The sequence below is a fragment of the Branchiostoma floridae genome, chromosome 6, assembly GCF_000003815.2.
Source record: "Branchiostoma floridae strain S238N-H82 chromosome 6, Bfl_VNyyK, whole genome shotgun sequence".
NCBI classification, from domain to species: Eukaryota; Metazoa; Chordata; class Leptocardii; order Amphioxiformes; family Branchiostomatidae; genus Branchiostoma; species Branchiostoma floridae.
Genome location: NC_049984.1, coordinates 17,020,422 through 17,045,036, shown reverse-complemented (window position 1 = coordinate 17,045,036; position 24,615 = coordinate 17,020,422). Strand labels below are relative to the sequence as shown.

Sequence of the window (24,615 nt, the reverse complement as noted above, 5' to 3'; positions counted from 1 at the left end):
ATGATTCACGAATGGCTTGCTAACAACACAGATGACTTTTCAAGTAAAGTTTCATCTATCTTGTCTTGGACATTTCCTAAAGAAATGTTGCGAGCAATAACATAAAAATGGTATAACAGGATGTTTTACAGACTTTAAAGCAAAGTCTTCAGACTCTTCACAATTCCTAGAAAGAAGCAATCGCAATTTCAGCAGAACGGTCTGAACCATACGTTCTAGAGCAGTTCCTAGTAAAATTCTCAAATGATTCCCATAACAGATTGAATTGGAGTGATCTAACAGAGGAAGCAATTGTGACATGATGATTTGATTACTATATGGGAATTACATTAATGCACTAGTCATACAAATCCCCCTGGGAAAACAATCCCCAGTTAAGAGTACCAGGTGAGAAACAGCTTTGTACCAGGTATATACAATAGGGACAAACAAGAGTCAAACAAGATCAGTTTCCCATAATTAGATTAAACAGGACACTTGATACTATCTAGTGACAAAACTTGCTTATACAGCATATGTATATTCCCTGCTCTGAGGTTTTTACACATCAAGGGCGTAGGTGTATTGTTTATGTTGCATATATCCGGTTTTCTCTTGTCATGTGCCTTTGTTGTTTTAACTATTAGACAATACTACCACAGTGCATCCCAATGTTTCCTACAATTTAGCTCTAAACAGATGTCAAATTATTGAGTAGAGTCTAGATGATGTAGAAATCACAAACTGTAGTATTTTTCTTCAAATTCACTTTACTCTAGTATTGCAACCATACCCATGAATGCAGAGAGAGAAAAAAAACCTTGAGTCTCAAATTCCATTCAAATTTTCTCTATCACATTGGTATTCTTTTCTCATCTCTTTACTTTTTATGTGGGCGAAGCCACACATATAGTTTTCTTACAAGTATTTCACCGGAAATCAGAAACAAATGGAAGCCTCCATGTACTCCATGTTTCAAGCTTTTTGATTGGCCTAAAGTCGCACTTTCTCGGTTGTACATCAGAGGTGAACCTATCAACGCGCAGGACACAATCGGCATCCATTTTGATAATAGCCAATCAAAACTCAGAAAAATGGAAGCTGTTAGCAAATACTCCGCGTTCCCAGCTTTTTGATTGGCCTAAATTCAGACTGTCTCGGGTGTACGTCAGAGCTGGACCTATCAACGCAGAGAACACAAAATGTCATTCGGCATCCAGTTTTATAATAGCAGCTGAGACGCGGCAGTAAATCGGCCATGCATTCGACCAAACAGGCGCTCAAGGAAGAAGTTGCCCGCCACGGAATGAACAAGATTGATAAATTTGCACAGAAAAACATTATCTTCAGAAAATGGGACCTTGGAATCTTGCAAATTAAACAGTGAACGGACGTGTTCAAGCTACGCATTGCATTTGTATACATGTACCTGTTAAAATGCCGGCAATAACGTTACGGCAAGCTTGGCCGAATGGCTAAAGCACCAGCTACGTTTGCGCTTTTTTCGCTAGGTCAACCCTGGTTCGATTCCGGGCGGGAACAACTTTCTTTTAGTTGTCCTTTTTTTTTTCTTTTTTGATATTTACAACAATTTTATCTTGCAAACAGAGCATCGTTCAGTTTACACGCCTTTTTATTTATTTTTTAATTGCCCTCAAAAGACGGCGTTTAAAAACGGTCGGACGGTCCATGTGGGGAGGGGGGCTCGTCAACGCCTCGGACCATAGCGGCAGCCAAATACTGTATCGTCGATGTCTGTCGCCTGCGTCGTTAAGTCAAATTTGGAATGGAGGCTACGGTACGGTACCGGACCTGAACCTGATCATGAATTTCAGCTTTATAATTAATTGCTACACAGCACAACCCGTGACGTCAGGTAAAGGCCGAGAATAGGGGTGAACCGAGAATACGGGGCACCTAATGGCAATTACTATTGTGTGTAAGATAGTTTGACTTAAACTTCAAAAAAGGCCACGGGAAAGACTTGCTGCATTTTCGCGAAAATGTTGTCATTCTAGTTGTTTCTTTTCTTGCGATTTTTCCTTTCTTTTCCCTTCGCCCACATCCTGCATTTTTTCAAAAATGTTGCCTTTCTAGTCTATACTAGTATTCAAAACTTCCCGAAAGTGCCTTGACTGCAACTTGTTCTAATATTGATCTGCTTAGAGTTACATATCATCATGGCATTAAGAAGCATTAGGTAACTTCTTCTGAGAACTACTTAGAATGCATTAATTCCAGCAGGCTCCACATTCTCCTCCCATCTGCCATTAGAAGTCATCTATTGATCTTCTGTGCACAGAATATTACTATACATACTTCAGCCTTTCTGTCCTTTTGCCAACACATCACTCAGTCCCCTCTAACAACCATTTCATGGATAACCTTGTTGGCCCTGCAAATGGAAAGGCATGATGACAACTCTGTGTTCTGCAGGGATGTGAGGTGTAGTATTAGTACCTGCCAGACACAAGTCTGGGCGGCAATGTCAGATTGTTTGTAACTTTGGATGTATGCTGACTGAAGAGAAATGAGGAGTTGAAGAGGAGCGGTTTCAACTGAAGCGAGACTCCTGCCTAACCAAAGAACTCTACTCTACTCTACTCTACTCTACTCTTTGCACTGCTACAAGAGGAAGTTGATGGAAAACAAAACTAAGCAGACAAGACAAGAATCTTAACACCAATGTACCAAACACAAGAATTCTACCACAATGAGTGGACTGTGTGACAAGAAAGGTACAATGTATTACGCTCACAACCTTTACGATAAGAATAGTTGCTCATTTAAAATGGGTTAATGATTAACATCTGTGACATAAATAGAAACAACTGATCAGAATCTTTGCCCTATTTGCCCTACTTTAATCAATATGGTTCGACACTTTACTTACAAGGAAGTTTACACAAGGTTGATGATTAGACAAATGTTGGTTGACGTTACACCATTCATGGTCCAAAAGCAAAACGATATTATGATAATGACGAAACTCAAAACAGGTCTTTGGGAATAGAATCATGATAATTAGGATAATCTTACTTCTTCTGTTTGGTGTAAATCAACTAGTAGTAGTATATCACACAGATTTTTTAACAAGCAATGATTTGAAAATCTTCTCTGTGACAAGAAATTATGCATGTAACATACTGCATAACCCAACTGAAGCAAGCTTCATGCAGCAATGGTCAAGCCTCTAGAATCCTATGGACAACATTGGTGACTCTGGGCGAATGTTTGCAAACTGTTGGAGAGACCCTCTTAGCCCCTGGCAGCAAGACATTGTATGACATGGTCTAACATATTGACAATACAGTAGAGGTTAAAAACCTCCTTGGTAGAAGCCAGCAAGAAAATATTACGTTCAGGTAAAGGTAGTCTGATAGCCTGTTTGAAGCTGTAGGAGCAATGAGTTGTTATCAACTGTGATGGGGCTTAGTATTGGAAGGTGGAGCGCAGCCCTCTCCCTCCACCACCTTTTACCTCCCTAACCGAAGTCAGGTACCCATCTTTACACCTGGGTAGAGTGAGGAAAGCCATGATTAGTATCTTTCCAAAAGGCACAAGATTGGTAGCATGGCGGGATTTGAACATAGGACCACTGCTTTCTGAGCCAGATACGCCACACTACCCTCACTAGTAGAAGACCAGTTTTTATTGTTGTGAGCATGATGACTCATGGGAGTTCCTCTGAGTCATGTTTGAATGGACCAGTCTGCAGCAGGCAGACCGACTGTGAAAAGGCTTTTCTATTTCTGCTTCCTCCTGGGATTACCTGGTTAGAAATGCACAGATATCACAGGCATGACGTAGATGTACGAGGACATGAATGGTTTGTGCTGACAAAGCTAGCAAATTGGGTAGGACTGTCCACATGTTACCTTAAATTTAGGAGGACAATTGTCCAAAATGTGGCAAACTCACTACAAATTACCGTTAAGATAAGCTTTACCTAAAAGATATATCAAAATTACTTGTCTGCACCTTACAGAAAAAGGGCATGCAGTCCCTCATGTTGATCTGACTAGAAATCTCCAAGAAGATGTAGGGTTCCGCTCAGAGCTTTTCACATGATTTTGATGATTTATCTAATGTTCCCGATAGGACAGCAAAAGGATGTAAACAATGACAAAATGGTTTGACAAGTGCCACACGTGTCAAGTGTCTGGATCTGACAACAAATTATGTGGGCAATGTCAAGACTGTCAACCTCTTTTTGAGTCTTTATCCAACCAAATTCTGGCTGCTAAATTTGAAATTTCAAATCATTTCAAATCATTCTGCTACAAGATCGGAGCTTGTAGTAATGGGAAACAAAAGCTCATGATTTTCATTTTGCAAAAAAATAAAACGGCTATGCTTTGTCTCGTTATAATGATCATAAATAAAGCCATGGCAACTAATAAACGCCAGTCCACACCTGACAACCGGTAAATTAAACCGTACGTTACCCCCTGGCTCGGTCTCTAGAATATGTTCTATGTTTGCACGGTTTTGTCGCGTGTGAAACGACTACACCGACTATCTCACCATCTGCACAATCTTGGTGATCCCTGGGAAGGTCCTGCAGTAGCTCAGGTCGCACGTGAGCCCCCAGCCGGACTGAGTAGTCGTCAGCGTGGTGGTGGTGGGCGAGTACGGGCTGTCCTGGTCCGCTTCGGTCGTGACGGTTGAGTACGATGCCGTCCCCTCTCGGTATCCTGTCCCCACCCCGGCATTCTGAGACATGGCACGTCCACGCCACGGTGCTCCGACTTCACACACAAACACGAGAAATCCCGAAAAGACGCCGGACAGGACGGGGAAAAGGTATGGCACACAAACAGACCGCCGGTTTAGACACGAAGTGCACACCGGAAGTGATCAGCTGGGGGAAACTGACACCCAAACGGCATTGTGGGATGACGTAAGCGTAGAACGGACCAGTTCATTTGGAAAAAAGGGAGAAAATTCTGATAACAAAATACATGCTACGAGATAAAAACACAATAATCAACTAGCAAAATATAGCGCAATTACATCTTCTGCGTCCTGGATAAATAGTTTTATACTTGAGAAATATTTAAACAAGGATGGCCGCAAATTGTCTTTTGATTGGAGACCTGTTCACAGCGTCCTCTAACGAGGTAAATATGAACTGCATCCTTCATACAGTAAAACACTTCGCATCTTTCCATGCACTGACGCACAAATCTTTCCGTAGAAGTTAACCGCAGAGGTGTTTATCGAATTCCTTTGCGTTGACGCAACATTTAGCTAGCTGTCGAAATAAACAAGATGTAATTGAATCGTGAATTCTGCTCATGAAAGGCCCTACATGACGTCATATTTGGCATCGGACTGGAGACCATTGCCGGAAAGTTCAGACAGTGCCAATGCATCCCGTTACACATTGATGTCGCTTCTGAACCACGAGAGAAATATTATGAAGTACATGTACTACACAATGAAAAGTGCTGAAAAGTCCCCAATTGATGTTGGTAGAAATTCTTCCAGATGTCACTGAAAAGCGCAAACCTTTTTAGATTCTAAAAAGCGCACTATTACTACCAGGTAACTTTACGTGTATTGTATCTGAACTTGATGTTGACTTGATGGGAGAAAAAATGAAAGTGGATACTGAACTGAAACATTTTGAAATCAGCTGAGCAACAAATACAGATACAAAGGCGACATTCGGGTTCAATGTATCTGCTTGCAACGTAACATGTAATACAATTTCATTTTGAAAAAGATAAGTTTTCGTCTTCTAAGTAATAGTATAACAAAACTGTAGAGTGAAAGCAATGTACAAATTATGTTCAGCACTTCTATTTTGTCTATGACAAAGTTACAGAAACCTGCTAGTGCTAGGCCATCGTAAGTATACGTACACTACATCTTACACATGCCTGTCATCATTTGACCGGCAGATCTTACTGAGTACTTACCGGTACAAATAATTGTGCTGGTACGTCCATCTCATGGCCCGTTTGGGCTTCGATTGCCCTTGCTCAAGAGAGCGTGCAACAGCACAGGATTTAGCCAATATCCCCCTATCTACAAGTCGCATACCGTTGTTCGAGTGCTGTTGGTTAAGCCCCGCTTGATAAGTTTGAAGTGAACAGGTGGTGCCGAGCTCGGCGGCGGGATATCGGGCCTTGTCCTTGGCCCTTCTTATGACTGTGGCTGAAGAGGGCAACCGAACTTGTCGCGTGTCTGGTACGTCAATCAAAGAATGGTGTGGAGGGCAGCCAAATTCGTTGTCCGTCTGGTGCGTCAATCACAGCACAGTAGATGTGGTTGGAGAGGGGAAAGGCGGACTTGTCGTCTGTCTGTGTGTTAATCATGACTCGTATTTCCCCAAACAGCAGCTCTCCTTCGTGCGTTCCATATCAAATACATGTAGTCCAGAAATTATTTTACTACTTAAACCTGAACCCCGGGTACTAATAAAGAGACCTCTGAAGGTAGAGCAAATTTGTATAATAGTGTAGGCAAGTGTAATTTCTCTTCAATTCAAACAACTATGCTTGCATACACTTACTTCTTTGTTTGATAAGGCTTGTGATGCAAGCATTCTCTTGATAAAAGTGTTTGAGATGAATTTCATATCAGTGTTTATACTTTATAGTACTTATTTACCGATTCAAACCAGCTGTTTTCTTTCAAAGAGAATGTCTGATCCCGTTTGATCCGACGACGTAAAAGTTCACTTCATCAGGTTAAGATTAAGTTACTGAGAATTAGGTCCCATTTGCTTATCATTTTCCTACGTAACAAATAGTACTGAGCCTGTCAGTGTCAAGGGCACGTCGACAAAATGGCAGTCGAGGGGCTATGGGACTTCTTGGACGGGCACTATAGGCTTTCCAAATAGGCTTTCCAACTCAGGTTCCCCACGAAGACAAAAAAAGATGTACAAATCATATTAACGACATTAAAGTTTGACCTAACCTTTTAGAAATATGAGATTGGAAACGTCATAAATCACTTGCACGTCTAAGCTTGGAACGTTATATTAGTAGTACATCACGGTAAACAGTCTGATCCCTGCATGCATATCGTTTGTACAAAGTTCTAAGCTGCAACCGGTAAGGTCAATGGCCTACTTGGCCGTCTCTGTTATGTCTTGTATCTGCTTTCAGATACTTTAAGCACTTCGAAGCCAAGTAAATGAACGTTGAGTGTACATGTGCGTATCACGTGTACACTCAATTGTATGTGTTATAGTGAACGCTAACCTTGGTAAAAGCTGTACATGTATTCTCAGTGCAAATTATCTAAACGTGCTCTATTTCTTTTGTTTCTTTTCTTCTTTTTGCTTTGTCCTCCAATTCATGTATGTCAGTAACGTTAACGTTACTACTGGCCGTTTTATACGATGAAACATCAATACATGATTCAGATATGATAACTATGGGATTCGGTACCGTATACTTTTGTCTATCATATGACTCATAAACTGACCCATGCTAGTTGAATAATGGCCAATAATGTTATTTTATCTACATAGCTATAAAAGCTAATAATGGGGAATCTAAAAAGGACACAATACAGTGCGTCGGCGAAATCATTCTCATCAACTGATATGACATTATTAGGACCGTTATTAGTATTCAGGAACACCGCTTGGAAGTTGGTTATAATTTTCATTTTCATAGAGCTAATGCAATATCTTTCAAAAATTCATTTTTAAGGGACCATGGTTATTTATTGTGATTATTATTATTAATATTTTTACTTCTTTCAATACTAAAAGTATCCTACCGGACAGTGTGTGTGTCCCAAAGTGCCTGGTGTACTACTTCTCCTTTTTTTGGCAGCGGACCAATAAATATCAACTGTTGGGTCACGTGACCCTGCAGCCCAAATAAGCCATGCCAGTAATGTCGGCGGTGCGGAGGGGAGGAATGTCGTCTGTCTCGGCCGTCTGAGCTTTCCAGCCCCGTAAACATGCAGTTCCACGGGCGGTAGATCGTAAGGAGAGCTGACCGAGGATGTCGTGGATGCCTTGCGGTAGGTCCAGGGTGTGGTAGTTGGATCGGGCAGGAAGATTCGGCGGAAGTTGGGACGTCATCCGCCGGCGATTTGGTGGTCTTTCCGTGCGCCAGCTAACGTTACTCGGTACTGTACAGTAGAGCGGCGCTCCCACGGCTTGGATTTTACATTTTAGCTCAAGATCTCTCGTGTTTTCTGGACTCTAAGGAGAACTTTTACCTCAGAATTCCTGTCAAGGATGGAGGCCAACATCGAGAAGGAGTGCAGCGCCTTGGGCGGACTGTTCCAGACGATAGTGACGGACTTGAAGGCAAGTTTTACCCCCCGTTTTTTTCGGCGTGGTGGCGGGGTTTTGTTTTAGGGTCGGGGTTGAGTGGGGGGACACTTCAGCAAAGTCTCGGCGGACAGAAGCAAAATAGATTAAGCAAATGAATCCATCACACTCCACGGTCGTCTGACAACCGTGAAAATCGAGCTTGTGGGATTTTAGAGCTCTTGAGACGTTTAGGGCGGCGTAAAAGTAGCGGGGGTAGCGAGGAGAGGGGAGCTACGTTGGACTTTGTTTTGGGGTGCCGAGCGGTCTGGGACACCGGACCGTGACTGGCCGGAGTGGGGAGGGGGGCAGCGTCTACTCCTCCGAAACAAGGACCCAGCAACTGCAAAAACATGGGCGGACAGGTTTTCACACAGGAATTTTGTGTGTGTATTCTTTTAGGCATTGTGGTTCGCCAACCGTGACTAAGATCTTGTAATTTTTTTAGACCGCCTTGTCCAAGCAGACTCTAACCTCTGTTATTGTTGGCCGCATAATAATTGTCTACTGTCCACTGGGACAAATTTACCAGCTTCCAATTTTCTTGACTTGTTGCTTCTATTGAATACGAATGAAAGTGTGTATAATGTGTTATGCGAGTCTTCGTGCAACACACACACACACAAAGACGAGTGCAGAGGCCGTTCAAAATGCAAACGTCCTGTTTATCCTACCCGTTGTCGCTTCCGGTGTTGCACAATTTTCTAGGTCCAGTCGCGACGATTTCCCCAATCTGTCTTACCTTGTCCCCAGAGCCCGTCGCCACCACTAGTATTTCCTTTCAGATCCTTGACACGATACAGAATGACCAGAATTGTCTGGATGTTAATAGACTTGTGTTTTATTTTGATTAGATAAGGACAACAACATTGAACAAACAAAGTCGTGTAACTGAAGTAGAGAGAGCTAAACGTGCTAGGGTTATTGAGAAGGGGGAGGGGGGCGTCCCTGTCTTGCTCCTAGGTCAGCCTTGTTGATCTAAGCATTGTGAAGCAATTCATTTTGCTCTTTCACATGGCATTTTGGTGACAACACGTGCCCAGAGATGTCATGAGACTATCAAGTGGTGCCTGTTGTGATTGTGAGTCCCACGAGATAAAAGGACACAGATTAAAAACTTCCAAAAGAGCAACCCTTGTCCTGAAATACTTCACTATCATAGATATAGAAACAAGGACTTTGGAATTTATGAAAAACAGACTTGCCTTGTACTCTGTCATGATTGTGTTTATTTTATGATCAGCATAACACAAGTATTTTTATTGATTTTTTAAATCCAGTCCAGCACACCAGTATGGGAAGACTTTCTCAGCAAGGCTACCAAGCTTCATTCACAGCTGAAGTGAGTATCTTGATTCTTAGTGGCCACTTATTTTTAGCTCCAATCCCTTTTCAGTAAAGGGTCATTATCGGATGCCCATTCACAGATATTTTTTATGGCTGCCTTTGTTATGATTGGGCAACCTTGTTTGTTTGATCACATATCTTGCTTAAGACAGAACTGCTTTGTTTAACTATCTTTACATGTCTTCACGTAAAAGAAAAAATCATATCAAAATATTTCTATAAGATTACATTTCAATATGCAGGTGTCTGAAACCCCTCATTCACTAGCATGTCACATTTGTTTCTAAATTTGCTTCTTACTGTAAGAACCGCACAGAAAACTCATTAAGCCAAGGTCTGCAGACAAATCTGACTTTATCTCCAAACAGCAAACTTTACCATATGGCGCACCTGAGCAACATAGAGCTCACCTTTGGTCAAACAAGAAACCAAAGAAGGCTTGGAAAACAGCAAGCCGTCCCACATGAAACACCTAAAGATCCAAGCACTTGTCTTATCAGCTCAGTTGTCACCACAGCATCTAGCCAGATGGATATTGCTGGAAAAAGATCACTGCAATCATAAGACGTTAAGCTCATACTAAGACACTGTCCTCCTTTGTTTCTCGCTAGCACCTTCCCAAGACTCCTAGGGAGTTAAGAAGCCTAGTTACAGGACTGCATTGTCCAGTAATACTTATTGAGCAGTTGTTGCGATGTTGCCATACACGAAATTGGTCCATTGTTTATCTCATACTAAAGTATGTTTCTGATCTTAAACTTAATTTGTATCTTTTTGCCCTGAAGGTAAGCAGTGACAAGACAGATTTTTCATATCCTTAGCTTTGAAGACAATAGTGAAGCATACTTTTACATGGTGCAGTAGCTAACTGTATTAACTTCTCCCCCAGGACTACAGCCCTGGCTGCAGCAGTCTTCTTGGATTCTTTCCAGAAAGTCGCAGACATGGCCACCAATACCAGAGGTATGTTTCATTCTGGATCAAACCATTACTTCTCTTGTTCCAGCTTTACAGTCAGTACTTTTCTCTGGCTTACTTCAGGTTGGATCCGTACCTCTTTGATTGTGTTCATCAGTTACAGACGGCTATGAAATATCTGACTGTAGTTGTCGCGACCCAATGGTGCTTGCAATTTCGGAGGTACTGATTAAAAAACTGTTGAAGGGTGGTTCAATCAGTATATCAAGATATGCCAATCCTTAAGGGCTAGCAAGGAGTAAACCTTTGTCTGGTTTTTGTGGTCGGAAAGAACTGTAACGGTATGCAGTTGTTTGTCAAGTTAGCTGATGTCTGTTTTTTGTATTTCACTCAAAACGCTTTTGTACCTACAAGTGGGCAGCATTATTTGAATGAATGCATCATAAGCCCTTAATTCAATACTAAGCGAATCCTAGTAATAATAGGTTTACTCCCTGTGTCTGTTAGAGCAAAGATGAGTATAGTTGGTGGAAATGCAACCATTATTTGCAACAATGGATGAAATCTATAGATTATGAGTATGTAGTCACAGGCTTGTCTACTTGTACCTGTGACAGCTGTGGCATTGTCAGGTTTGAAAATTGAAGACGGTAAGGTGAAACAATGTTGACTAAGCCCTCCAGACATTGTTTGAACAAAATGAAGTCAAAACAGACTTTTTTGAAGGCAGTCAAGATGTTATAACTCAAATGAACCCGTCAGAAATTACGTTAGTTCAGAGGGTATGAAAATAGAGGGTAAAAGACGTCAAGTAAAGAAATGTTACCCGTAGAAGGGGAGAAGGCAACAGACTTTGCCGCTGGGCAAGATTAAGGTATCACTTACAAGGTGTGTGATCCAATCATGCCAGCCTTTACCCATCAGTTGCATGACTTACTGGTGTATTGTACAGAAGAACAACAAAGCAGCATTTGGGACACTCAAATTTACCAATACATTGCCAAAAGCAACTGGTAGATTCTCAGAATCTGTGTTCTGAAATTTCATTTTGAGAGGTCTGTGACAAAAAAAGCAGATGTGGTAGATCATAACTGTCAACATTTACCTTGGAAGTCCCCTTCATCTACAAACATTGCTGTATATATTAGCCTGTTGTAGCACAGGCTTAGTAAGTTATTGCAGTATTGTCTGCATTGCCTATGTTATGCTTCTGCTAAGGTAGGACAAATTGCATCAAAGACAGATACAAACAGAGGATTTGGAATGCAGTTTCCTTGTAGGAGGTGTCTATGTAAATGTATTAGACGTTGAAAGGAATGTTTGGAATCTAGGGTTAGGCAGGAAAAATCGTATATTGCCACACCTTTGGCGCCAGATGATACTTCCTTTGCCCTGTTAAGTTTATCCAAGGGTTTTAGTCATCATGTTTTACAAGGAATTGTTAATATCATCCTGGCTGTCTTATACATATTGTGTTGTCAGGAGGTAACTGTCACTGTACTGGTAGTTCTTGTAGATTTCAACAATTTTTACTGAAGGAAGACAACATATGAAAGATTACATAGATGTATTTAAGTATTCAACTTATACAGTTATGAGTCAGCCTGTAATATGTTTATCATCAAGGCCTTTGTAGAGTTATTTTGATAGATCATCCATATGCAGATCATTAGCGAGGCTGTTTTTAAAAGCGAGCAAATTTGAACTTGTGTTTTTGCAGAAATCTTGGAACTGTGCCGCATTGCTTACATAGCTCCAGCATTGAAAGTCATGAATGGTTGTCAGCAAAAGTGCACCACAGGCATTTGTTATTGTTGTGTCAACGCCAAGCTTTTGAGTTTCGCTGAAACAAGAGTCATCTTTTACAAGTTCCGTATGGCAAAGGCATGTTGGCGGTCAACTTGAATACATGAATAATCGTTGATGTTTTCTAGAGAGGAAAGATGGTGTCTGTCGACTGTCGCATGACTAAGCTATCTCAGGTACAATTGAATACGTGACTGAAAACCGCAATGTAAATTTCAGCATTTATCCCTCATTTTGTCGTGCCCTTTTGTCCAGATCTGCAAGCATTTGCATGTGAAGTACACCACAGATTGTCAGGAAGTGGTGGAGAGGTTTTCAATTTGTCATTATTATCATTATAAAGTGCCGTGGAGTCCGATCTCTCCTTGAAGTACCCTCCCCACTCACAGAGCTGTCCAAATGCTGTTGATGCCCCATGCATCAGCGTTCCCTTACCCATAGTCTTACACCAAATGACATTTCCAAGGAACTTGGAAAGTATTTCATGCCATCCCAACTTAAATTTACTTACGGCTTTGCAAATGACATCTGACCAGTTACCCTCTACTTGGCATTCTATGGGCGTTTGGGGAGTTTTGAAAAGACTGGTTCTGAATCATAAAGAAGTCGTTTTTGTTTTGATGATATATTCATTACATTCTATGAGGAATACCTGAACTTCAAAAAAGATGCAGTGCTATGAATTTTTAAACGTGCCTATCTATGTATCAGTGACCACAATGAACTGATTTTAATAAGTTTAGGGGGAAAACTTAAAAACTTGGCCTATACGTAACAATAGTAATAGTCTATATATTGTCATTGAAACAGTAATTTTGGTGTGTTTCAAAACGTTCGTGGCCACTTGCGGAGTTGCCTATATAAATGAGGAGCTAGTGTGCAATCTTAAGAGCAGAGCAGGGTTGTTTCTGGCCAGGATTAAGAAGATAAGATAAACCCATGTCAGTGAGCTAAGTGGAGTAAAAATAGCAGGACTCTGGCTTGTGTATGTCCAGTTATGGAGAGGTCCACTACAGACAGACTGTAGTTTTTATCAGAAAACTTTGAATGACGCAATATTTTGTCTGGCTCTGCGTCCAGTGGATGTTGTTTTGACGTAAATATTGATATTTGTTCACAACAGCTTTGTACTGTAGAGAGGTGCAGTCAAAGCTCTCTTTGAGAGTGGACATTTTTGGAAACACTCATAGCAAAAGTATCTCTGAAGTCTAAACTTACAGCAATTTGAAAAGCAGATTATGTACAAGTAATTCACCATTGCAATGAACATAAAGCAGTGACTCTCTTCAGTTATGCCTTGCACACCTTTACTTGATCATTTGAGAATCATCAAAAAAAGACCAACAGACCATTTTTCAACAAGATCTAATGTGAAGAAATAGAGCACGGAAAGGCATGTGGATGCCATATCTGTAACCACTTGTACAGGGGAAGTTCCCAGGACTATAGAGTTGAAAGGATAATCACCCTCACATGTCAACATTTCAACTGGCAGTCTTGTTGTTTGGTCCCTGTATTACCAAACTTTTGTCTCTCAGTCTTTTCCACAAAAGATCTTCAAGGTTATCTGGTACCTTGTGTGGAATTATTGTGGATGGAGACATTAATAGCGATTTTAGATTGAGTATCTGACAGGACCCTAGACCCTTGGCACAATTAAGATACTAAGGCCTGGTGGTTACAGATAAGAACAGAGTTCAGCCAAGTCACAGGGATGTTTCCTGTTGTGGTTGGAAGTTTGTGTTGTCATCTCTATTCTTTCAAGAAGAGATGATTCAATGATGGAGTTATCTAGCTGATGTTGTAGATAATTGATTTGTTACATTTTGTTTCGGAAAGGAGCATCAAGCTTTCTAAGGATTTTCAAGTTTGTAAAATTTCTCCTGGGATCTGGTACTCCAAATTCTCTGTATGATTTTTTAATAATCTCCATATCTTATCGGATTTTGGTTTAATCCCCAACATAACCCAAGATGATTTTGATACGGATTCACTGTTTCCATACAATGTGTTGAGTTTTCAACAAGCCCTTGGCTCCTTACTGCATAAACAAAGGGCTTCAGGAATGTGAGGCCAGTTGAGTCTTGTCAAGTGCAGGGCCGAACTTGACCCTCCCGAACACCCCATCTCTCACTACACACTCCATTGTTTTTGCTGCAGTCTAGTATGGGGCCTGTTCTTCCTTAGGATTGGTCCATTTGTTGAGGGGGGGGGGATGAATTACAGTTGACATCACTCAAAACCTTACCATACTAACATGTAGTCAACAAATAATTTTGAAGTTTTTAGTCACCCTTAGGCCATGCTGACTGGATTATATAGATGACATCAATTTCTATTTGTTTTAAAACTTTATAAAGGAAAAAATGCAGCCACATTGTAAATTGTACAAAGAAGCTGCAAAAGAAGCAAACCTATGCTGCTGTGATTGTGAATTGAGGGGGGGAAGGAAAATGGATACTAAATCAATGTTGTAGAATGAGAAGTCCATTCTGAAGCCGAAGAAGAAATTGTGGAAGAACAAAAATTTGATGGTTTGATATACATGCTCTTTCTGTTCAGTCAGTTGATTGTACTGCCTTCTTGACCATGTTCTTATAAATTGATGGATGGATTCTTAATCCATTATTTGAGAAAGGCGAAGTCATTTTGTCTCACATCGTCCTGCAGGACAAACAGGAAGCATGAAGTAAGGTCACACTTAACGCTCAGTTTGTTTGTGTCAAAGGTGTGTTGTATTTACCTAACCTGACTTTATGGGTCTGTTGTTTCCAAACTGTGTTCTTTTCCACATCCTTGAGACCGGTAGTAAAACACTTGTTGCAGGAGTTGCTGGGACTACTGTAGAATGGTGTGGCAATCTGACCTTCCTCCTCACACCTCCTGTTGATTGTTGTGTCTCCATGTTTTCTTCACCCAGGAGACAGATTAAATCGTGATACTGTACAGAGAAGTCATGTCAGGCCATGGTCGGGAGTCTCATTATGTGTCACAGTCCATCAGTGAATGTATAAAGCCTGTAACTTAATGTTGTCTGGGAATGTCTCCCACACCTAACTACTGTTTCACACAGTTATTATCTCTCAAGTGGTTTGGGAACCACCCATCTGTATTCTATCTGGTGCATCACATGACACAGAGTGCCCCCCTCCCCAACTGCTGCCCTCTAACCCTGACCTTGCTGCAGTATAAACTGTTGAAAGCCCAGCAGTCCTGACAGTAAGGCCTCCCTCCTCTCTCCCTTCCTGTTGTCTGTGGTACCTGTCAACGTGTCCTTGTCCCAGCTGGAACTTCTTCTGGAGGTGTAGCAGGCTCCTGTGGGCTTGAGTGGCTAGAAAAATAAGCCATGTTCCCTAACACTGTCTGTACATGTCATTCTGATACACTGTAGTTTGTTCTGATGGGATTCCTAATCATTATAGTGGGTATGAGAATGATTATGTTCTCAGATTCAGTACATGTATCGTTAGATTTTGTGGGATTGGTACCTGTAAGAGTATATGTGTAATAGGAGTCTATTGGCATTGTGGAGGACTCCATAGAGTAGCAAAAACTGTTGTTCTTATAATTATATTACAAACGTTGCCTCTTGATATGTCAACTAAAATGTCTGAGCTACATGTACATGTACTTATATGTATTCTGCAAATAGAAATAGATTGACAGAGTTATATTTATGCTGTATTGCTTCAACATTAATGTAGAAATCCTAATGATTAGTTGCAATGTAGTTTGAAACAAAAACAAGGAGTACCAAACTTTATCTAGACCAGATTGTCCCAGCAAGCAAGTCTGGTGCAGAGGCCTATCAGGAAATGCCAACCTCTGTGCAGGATGCCAGGTAAAATCTATTCCTAGCTGGGTAGGAAGCTGTGTTTACTTTTGGAAAGTGCTGACACAAGGAGAAACCCTCAGAGGGAGGAACTGGATGTCCACAAAGGCACAGTTGGCAGTAACGTTTCCGTCTGCTGCCCAGAACTTGCCAACGTTGAGTGACACACTTATCCCTCTCGCCAACCCCACGGTTGCCATTTTGGTGTCCCGTCTCCGCTGTCTGGCATGGAAGCCCTTCGCTAATGGAGCCTCTCTGCAAGGAGAGATGAAATTAGTGGTTGTTGACGTGATACCAAGACCTTAACATGCTATTGAAGTATCCCTGTCGGAGACACCTACTGCTGCATACTTGGAGTAACCAAATATCTCACGCACTACATGGCCCCCTGGCCGCTTTTCGTCTTCTGTTGCTCCGAGGCGATGTTTCATATACAAAACCTTTTCAAGAACACGGTTTTCTCTTGGGGTCATCTCAAAGCCATTAACAGCAGAGAGTCTACTCTCAAACATTGATGCTTTGAAAAATTGGAAATCGTTTGCTTCTTGGTCATGATGGATATGATCCTTTTATTCTTTCAAAAACATTTTCTAACATTGTGTCTATACCTGAGACAGGTGTTTCCACCCCACCCCCCAAAATGGTTGTGACCCTGGGTGACCTTGAAACTGTATTCCCCAGTTCTTTGCAGTGTTTATGTTGACTTTGTTGATGGTTGTGATGTGAGGCAAGACAAAGAGCCAGGAATAGTAACTCAGTAATGTGTGTAGTAATACTAATAGTGTTACATCAGGTGTGTGGAGTTGTAGCCTTTGCCCTTTGTTTTCCTGACTCTTTGTCAGGTACCCGCTAAGATTACTCCGTACATCCCCTCGGATTCCCAGTAGCTGCTTGTTGTGGTTAGTAAAACAAAGTGGCTGCCTGTAAGCAAAACAGGTTGCATCAAGGTGTAAAATTGTTCATTCTCAGTAGGTGCACCTTTTCTAGTATGAAGATTATATAGAATTAGTTCAATTACTGTGATAACCTATTTTGTTCATTGGATTTTGCACACCATGAAAGTAAAGGTATATTATCATATCAGCTCTTTTGGTATGAGAAACACTGGTGGAAGGAAGCAACTAAGATAATACATCATTTTCAAGCATGTTCCAAAGGAAAGAAAGACAGTAAACCTGTAGCGTTCGTAACTCAACATATCAGTCAGTACTTCGTTAGTTCAAAAAAGAACCATTGATTGCTTGAGTTAATTTCAAGAAGACAGGACATGTTATCCTGTGTGTAATTGAGCAATCAGTGAAGTTACTTAGCTAACAAGTTGGAACTGTCTATTATAGGGTTCCAGTTTTGGGTGCAGGGGTTAATTTGGCTCAGAAAGTTCACTGCTTTGCAAATTAAAGGCTAGAAAATGGGGTAATGGTACATCCTGACATTGTTGAAGAGGTGGCGGAATGCGTAATTACGGTACTGCGTGCATACTTGCACATGTTGGACAGGGTGCTTCTTTTCTTTACACTTATTACATTTACAGTCTCCAAAAAGATCTATGTTTCATGTGACCAAGTATTCACTTTTTTTCAGCTTGGTAGCTTATCCGGTAACGATACAAACTGACGGCCAAATCTACCTTCCTCATATTCCCTCCCCAGCCTACTGCAGCTACTTACTATTCAATTTAGTCAAAGAGTAGAGAGTGATATATGTCTGCACATTGGGTTCAACTTGAAGCTTTCCCTACGCAGTCCCAAAACCATTTGGAGAGTGGAAAGTTTTGGCGTGATGCAGTGGGTTGTCACTAAAGCTTTGGCAAAGGTCTGCATCGGAGTGCCGAAATTGTAAATCATGTCACCGGGCAGAATGGATGACATTCTTGCACGGGCCAAGGTTGAGGCAGTGTTTCTGTTCCATCACATTGCATTTTTCTCCGAATCATTTAACAGGAGCATTGTGCCCTTCCTAGACTTACACTCATGCCAAAATTTAGACATGGATTAATTATACTATTTTGCTGATCACTGGCACCTTTTCTCCTTTTTTGGTTACAAAAATATCAGCTTTACAGAGCAGCTGAACCAAGTCCAATAAGAAATGCCACAAATATCTTGCATTGTTAATATAAATTCTCAATGCTCTTCGATATCATCTCTCCCTGCTCAGTCAGTCTCTGTGTTAGTGACCCAGTATCTTCAAACAGATTTTAGGTTGGAAGATTGTATTGTTTTCTAAATGCATGGCCTCTCTGACAGCTATAGATTGGCAGAAAAACCCAGTCATCAGAAACTCTTACCCTAGCATCTGCTTGGAGATTAAACCATCATTACTCATCAAAGCAATCAAATGAAATATCTATATTTGGTTTCTTCAATGTAAAGCTAAAAAGCCAACAGCCCCTCAGACAGAGAAACCACTATCATAACCTTGGCAGTGATTATATGATATAAATACCTGATTATTCTTATTAAGATTCTCGTTGAGGAATACAATTTTCCATGGTGATTCATTTCACTCATTTATTATGCGGCTTTTCCCTCTAAATTATTCATGGTAGTTTATGTTGTATATGAATTAAAGTGCTGTTTACAACTAACCCCCATTGTAAGGTTTTGTTAAGAAAATATAGGTCAAAGCTGCAAACAACATAATGGCTCAGTCTATCAAGTCATTTTATATGTAAAGCCTGCCTTTATAAAGAAAGGATTTACAACCACTATGAAATGCAAAAGCCATTAATAATTATTTTATAATGTAGCAGCCAATGTTGGTCTTCAGTATTATATACCAGGGCGCATAAAAGAAGGTAATGGTGCGCAAAGATACCGTAGGTCATTGCTGCATGTATCTTTCAATCAATATACGGGGTGTCAGGGTTTCAGACTGAATTATTCATAACGGTGTCAATGTCGCTGCGGTCTACATAGCCGTGAATGTAGGCCATGCATGGCATATCACCGGGTAATAATACAGAACCTGGGTAGTGGGTGTGCCTCTTAATGTCTTCTTCGTTTTGCCTAGCATATTCCAGGGGAAAAGGCAAGAACTACATCAATGTGTATGGAGTAAACCAGTATGAAAGGGGATCTTCTTGTTAATCTTGCTGGTCTTTCAAGTTCTGATTCTTACCATAAGGAAAGGTATCAAGTTCAATCATTAATACCCATTAAGAGGATTTCAATGGTAACATAACACATGTATATGTTATATGAGGTTTGATTCCAGCCATAGGGACTGTGTGATAAATTCTCAAGAATAAAATTTGAGCCATGGCCAAGTAGCGACACCCTTTTTCTCATTTGAAAGAATCGCTAATTTGTATGCTAAAGCAGTTCATGATAAACTAAACGGGCTTGGCAAAGAGAAGCACACAGTCCCTCTTTCTAACTGCACGATTAGGTACCCATTTATTTCTCCACATGGAAAGCAGAGAGTTAATCTATCAGGCTCAGGGAGTTTGCTGTTAATTTCCAAGCATCTGCCGAGATCTATAAATTTCTGTTTGGAGGGATGCGGGTTGCACTAGAGATGATAAATATCGGAGCTGACAACGCGCTGGGAATTCAAATTTTCACCAGTATTCCTTTACGTGTCTGTTAAACAAGAAATGTTTCTGCTTCCCGATATGTTCGTGAATACAATGTACATATACATTCATTGTATGTATTATAAATGTTGTAAATCCATTTCTTTTCGATTTGAAATTCTGATATTGACATGTACATGCACTGATACAGTCATTTGATTCGTCAGTTTCTTCAATGGCCCTCTAGAGCTTTTGGCATGTTAGTTATTCTGGCTCAGTGACAAATTATTACCCAAACCATTTGAATCCTAAGTAGGGATATTGGGTTCCATGATTGGCGCTCCTATGGAGGCAAGTGGCTTTTTTATGGCCAGATTTCATTAGTATGTTTTGCCACGTCTGCATCTTCAATGCTATAGAATCACATGGTGATATTTGACAACCTCTGATGGTAGCAGTTAAGGGTGCCATCAAACTGCCGGTGGGAATTGACGGAATGATTTTGATACCACTATGGATATGATGTGATCTAAAATTCCAATGAGTTATTTATCGGAAAATAGGATTCCAATGAGTAATGTATCGGAAATGTGTCTTTATTCTAACGGTACATTATTATATAATGTGTAACTGTGAGCTTTAGACAGCAAAATTCCCTTGTAATTTTTGGATATTGTTCATTTATGACGCAAGATCATTCATTTTATAGCATGCAGCCATGAAGCTTTATATTACCAGTTGAATGCTACCTGTACGCGATGGACGCTTGCAATGTCAAACATCTATAAAATCTAACATACATACATGTCAATGGAGATGAAACTATGTAGTACAAAGTTGCAGCTGACACAAAAATGTTACAGAACAACATTCTACTCCTTTTATCCTCAATGGAACAGAAGACTGATCCGTACTTTTCATCTGCCGTAACAGAAAGATGGCTCCTTTTATGCAGGGTGACATGAAAAGATGGCATTTACTGAGACGCTGCTAGAAAAATCAATACGCATCAATAGTGTGGCTAGTATTCCCTGTCTGGAAGGGTCTCAATAACATTTACATTGACCGAGATATGCAGAAATATATCAATTTTGTAATGGTATTCTGCGCCTTAACCTCATTGTGAGAGAATGGCAAAGTCATCTGAACCTGACTACCAAGAAATTTTTCTCAATTTGCTTGATGAAATCCGGTATGAAGTATACTGTACAGCCAGGCAGAGGTTGTGGCCGGCATATTTAACAAATGTCAGTGCATGAATTGAGAAATATTGGTAAGCCTTTTAATTCATTATTCTCTCACTATTTCTCTCTCTTAGAGGTGATGTTTTGAAAACTCAGCGGCATGTAGACATTTGCACACATGGATTGAAATAACATTTACTTTGGCATTCACCCCTCATAAAGGCTTCAGGCAGGCGTCCCTCAGGTGGGCCCTGCCCTACTTTATGGTGGTCCTGATGTATTCAGGACTCATTCCGAGCTGAAATTGTTCATATAAATGCAGTTAGTCCTTGCATGCGTGAGGGAGGGCTTTGAACGTGACAGGAATTCTGGTGCACGTCAAGGCTAGGCCACACCCATGTAATTTTGTGTTCTGCATTTCATTATATCCTTTACTGAATGATCACTTGATAGAAAATGCTTTGGATGACTGGACACATTTCAAGAAAGCCAACGATGATACGATTTTGAATACCTAGGGTAACGTAAAACTTCACCAATTTTGGCTGTCAATTAGGAAAGGAGACAATGTCAATAGACAGGGGAAAGGGCTTTATCGGCAAGGGGTAGTTAACGTCCTTAAGTGTTCGCCCTTCCCGACTTTTATGAGATGATACATTACCCACCATAGCTTAGGGAAGAACATGAAAGAGTACATCTCCCCGTGACACAGATATATCAAGCATCGCCATGGGTGCTCTCACGTTAACTCGCTCATGGGTTTGGGACTCCAGATAGAGCTGGGGCCCGGTAAGGAGATGCTTAGTTTTAGATATGCTTGTATCTTTTACAACGTACAGACGCAGATGGCAGATTGTGTTGTGACAAGGTTTGCCTCCATGTCACTCAAAAAAAACCTCCCTTTTCTCCCTACTGTGATATAAAACCACTGAGAAAATAAATCATTTACAGTATTTGCCATTTTTGTGACAGGTAGCAAATGAAGAAACAACGGCGGTCATTAGAACAATGGTACAAATCAAGAAATGGTTTCCCCAGACTTACCAAGTCTAAGTTGTTCCAATTTTTACAGGGAGATCTGAACTTGTTACATTACGTTGTCACCTTTTGCACACTACAGAAGTGTCCAACTTGAATAAAAGGTATTAAAGCACACAAGTTGAAATAATTAGAAAGAAGGGAAGAAAAACTTTAAAGCCTAAGCCTTTCAAGTGCTCGGAGATGAGCAGTGGAGGATGACAATGAGCTGTCAAGATAGAAATCTCTCTAGTCTCCATGGAGCAATGAGGTGAAACTGCTGACAAGGAACAGTAGTCAGGAAGTGCTCAAGGCAAATCAGTATCAGCCTTATGGGACTTGATTTGGCCAGAGGTGTGCAAAGAAACAAGTCCTTGATGATGGAAAGGAACAAGAGGTGTCTAATGAGTAATTCCCACCCATTTGTGTCTCCTAAAATGTGTCTTGATTGGGTTTTAATTCATCAGGTTATCACACCTACCTGGATGGGCTGTGTAAATGGGATGTACCATTCAAAAGAGGGGACCAATAAAAGTTGTTATTAAAACAAATCCTTAAAAGTTTGATTGTCAGGTATTTTTTGTCAGATTAGATGGATAGTATTTTTCATTACATGGAATCAAGGAAGTTTTTTTGATACACAACAAAGGTTGATCCTAGTAGATCCAGTATAATAGTATTCACATACTGTATCAATTGAAAACGTATTGTATGATAAGACTTAGGATTGGTCTGATTATGAAAATTGAAACTTTGATACTCTGAAAAACCTCTGTACCGATCGTTATGTTTTTCTTTATAATCATCTTTCAAAGTCAGAAGTGAATAGATTAGAAGGCCAGACTTTCCTAAAAGCAGGAAACGAAGACAACTTAGCAAACTAATTGGTTCAAGTATTCTACCATTTAAGGAAAATAGCCTCATTGTTTACAGGCTTAATTTGGCACAGGAGGTTGTCTCCTGTGAGCTGTAGTGACAGTACATAGTGGAAGAATTGTGAGAGGAGAAAAGTCACGTTGTGTTTGGGTATCGCCAGGGGTGTCGCCAACTGGGTTGAAGCACCTGAGGGGTTGAAATAGCTGATTGGGTTCTTTCCTGTTGTGTCTGACTGTCCTGGCTAGACCACATCTGTCATATCTTACCACAACAAGAGTATTCATGATATGTGGATATTTGTGAAGAAACAATATATGTGTAAATACAAGGTAAGTTCTTCAGAGAAGTATGCTGAAACATTGCATAAAATGCAGTTGACATGAAATGAGACGAAGGGAGAAGAGAGATTCAGTTAGCAGGATTGCTATACAACAGTGACATATCTTCATGAAATGCAGAAAGTAATAGGCAAAGAAATGAGTTCAGATAAAACTCACAGTTATTCTCTTCCTATCGTAGTGGCTTTGGTTTTCTTTAAGAAGCAACCAGTCTCCTTTAGTCCTTGTACGTGGTTGATGAAGTGTGCGTCTCCATTACCGTTAAGGTTGGCGTGAGCTATGCACCAGTCACATCTGTATTCATCTATGAGCTACCACTGTACCAAAGGCCAGGAAAGGTGGCTACCTCGAACGTGACTGTGTATAGAGGTTTAGCAATGGGGTCTTTCATTATAAGACAAGAACCCTGCTTCCAAGTTCCATCTTTTGAAATTTGACTGTAACTCCTCCCAAATTTGTAGCATTAACTTCGTGTTAGATTGAACAGTAGGCCCAGGACTAATCTGTACAGAAGCTATTATTTGGGCAAGTTATCGAGACCCTATAGAGAAGATTGGGGTACAATAGCCGTGTGTGCCTTGCTCCTGTATTGTTTGCCTTGCTGTTAGTAGGTTTGACATATCTTTATGCTGTAAATTTGGAATGTCAGGCTAGGTTCACTGCTTGTGTATAAGGGGACAGTCTTGATTAATGTGTGTTGTTACAACTGTCAGTCTGGGTTTAAGACTTGTGCATTTGAAATATGTACTACAGATGAAGGAAAATACAGTAGGGGATGAACCAGAAATGATCGGGAAGGGTCAAAGGGAAGAATGAATACTATGCTGTGCATAGGCGTGATAACTTCTAGTGAGTTTAGTTGAATAATATTGGAAAATAAAAACAATGCTGTTTTGAAGGAGTTTGTAAAAGCTGTTTCGGTGATCCAAGAGAGCTTTTGAAACGAAAAAAAAAAAAAATTTGTTCCATACAATTACATTGATATCAGTGCATATACATGTACAGTACAATTAGTTTATAACACAGGTGTCACAATTTATCTCTGCCCTCCTGTGTTGACTACATGTACACAAATGTATGTTACCATCACCCCCTCCAAGTTGTCAGGATGGTGTGTCCCCAGTCTTGTGGCTGTGATGACAGGGTGTGTTTGCTTCAAGTCTGAAGTGTCTGCTGCTGTCTGGAGGCTGGCCAGCTCTCAAATCCACATCTTATATGTACATCCCTGGCTTATGTGGTAGGAGTAGAGACCTCACTGTGCCTCAAGACATTTGAAATGCAGCCTTCCAGTTTATGAATGCTTTTTGATAGCAACTCTTTGCCAGAACAGTGTCCCTTTACACTACATGGTTCAGGTGAAAGAACACAGAGCATAATCAAGGTTATGCAATTCTTGATCAGTGATGAGAAACCCTGGCACATGGTCAGGTCAGGAACAATACCCCTGGCTCCTGCCTACCCACTCCCATAGGGCTGTTACCTCAATAATTAGCTAAATGCCAGCTGCTCTT

The 24,615-nt window shown here is 40.7% G+C and overlaps 2 protein-coding genes across 8 annotated transcripts in view; one reads left to right on the top strand and one right to left on the bottom strand.

Annotated features, from left to right (window-relative positions):
* The window catches only part of LOC118417000 (CKLF-like MARVEL transmembrane domain-containing protein 4), a 16,762-nt gene extending 11,898 nt beyond the window's left edge, over positions 1-4,864 (bottom strand). Inside the window, exon 1 of the mRNA XM_035822319.1 lies at positions 4,507-4,864. Within this exon, the coding sequence (XP_035678212.1) occupies positions 4,507-4,704 (198 nt within the window). The 5' untranslated portion in view covers positions 4,705-4,864. The remainder of the gene's footprint in view (positions 1-4,506) is intronic.
* A 2,864-nt stretch (positions 4,865-7,728) lies between these two features.
* The window catches only part of LOC118416988 (protein MTSS 1-like), a 50,820-nt gene continuing 33,933 nt past the window's right edge, over positions 7,729-24,615 (top strand). For 2 of the 7 annotated variants that reach the window (XM_035822296.1, XM_035822294.1), the window contains exons 1-4: positions 7,738-7,974; positions 8,181-8,266; positions 9,550-9,611; positions 10,506-10,579. In XM_035822296.1, coding sequence (XP_035678189.1) covers positions 7,956-7,974; positions 8,181-8,266; positions 9,550-9,611; positions 10,506-10,579 — 241 coding nt within the window. In that variant the 5' untranslated portion in view covers positions 7,738-7,955. Of the gene's footprint in view, positions 7,975-8,180; positions 8,267-9,549; positions 9,612-10,505; positions 10,580-24,615 lie in introns of all 7 variants that reach the window. The other 5 variants (XM_035822298.1, XM_035822291.1, XM_035822293.1 and 2 more) reach the window with 5 other exon arrangements.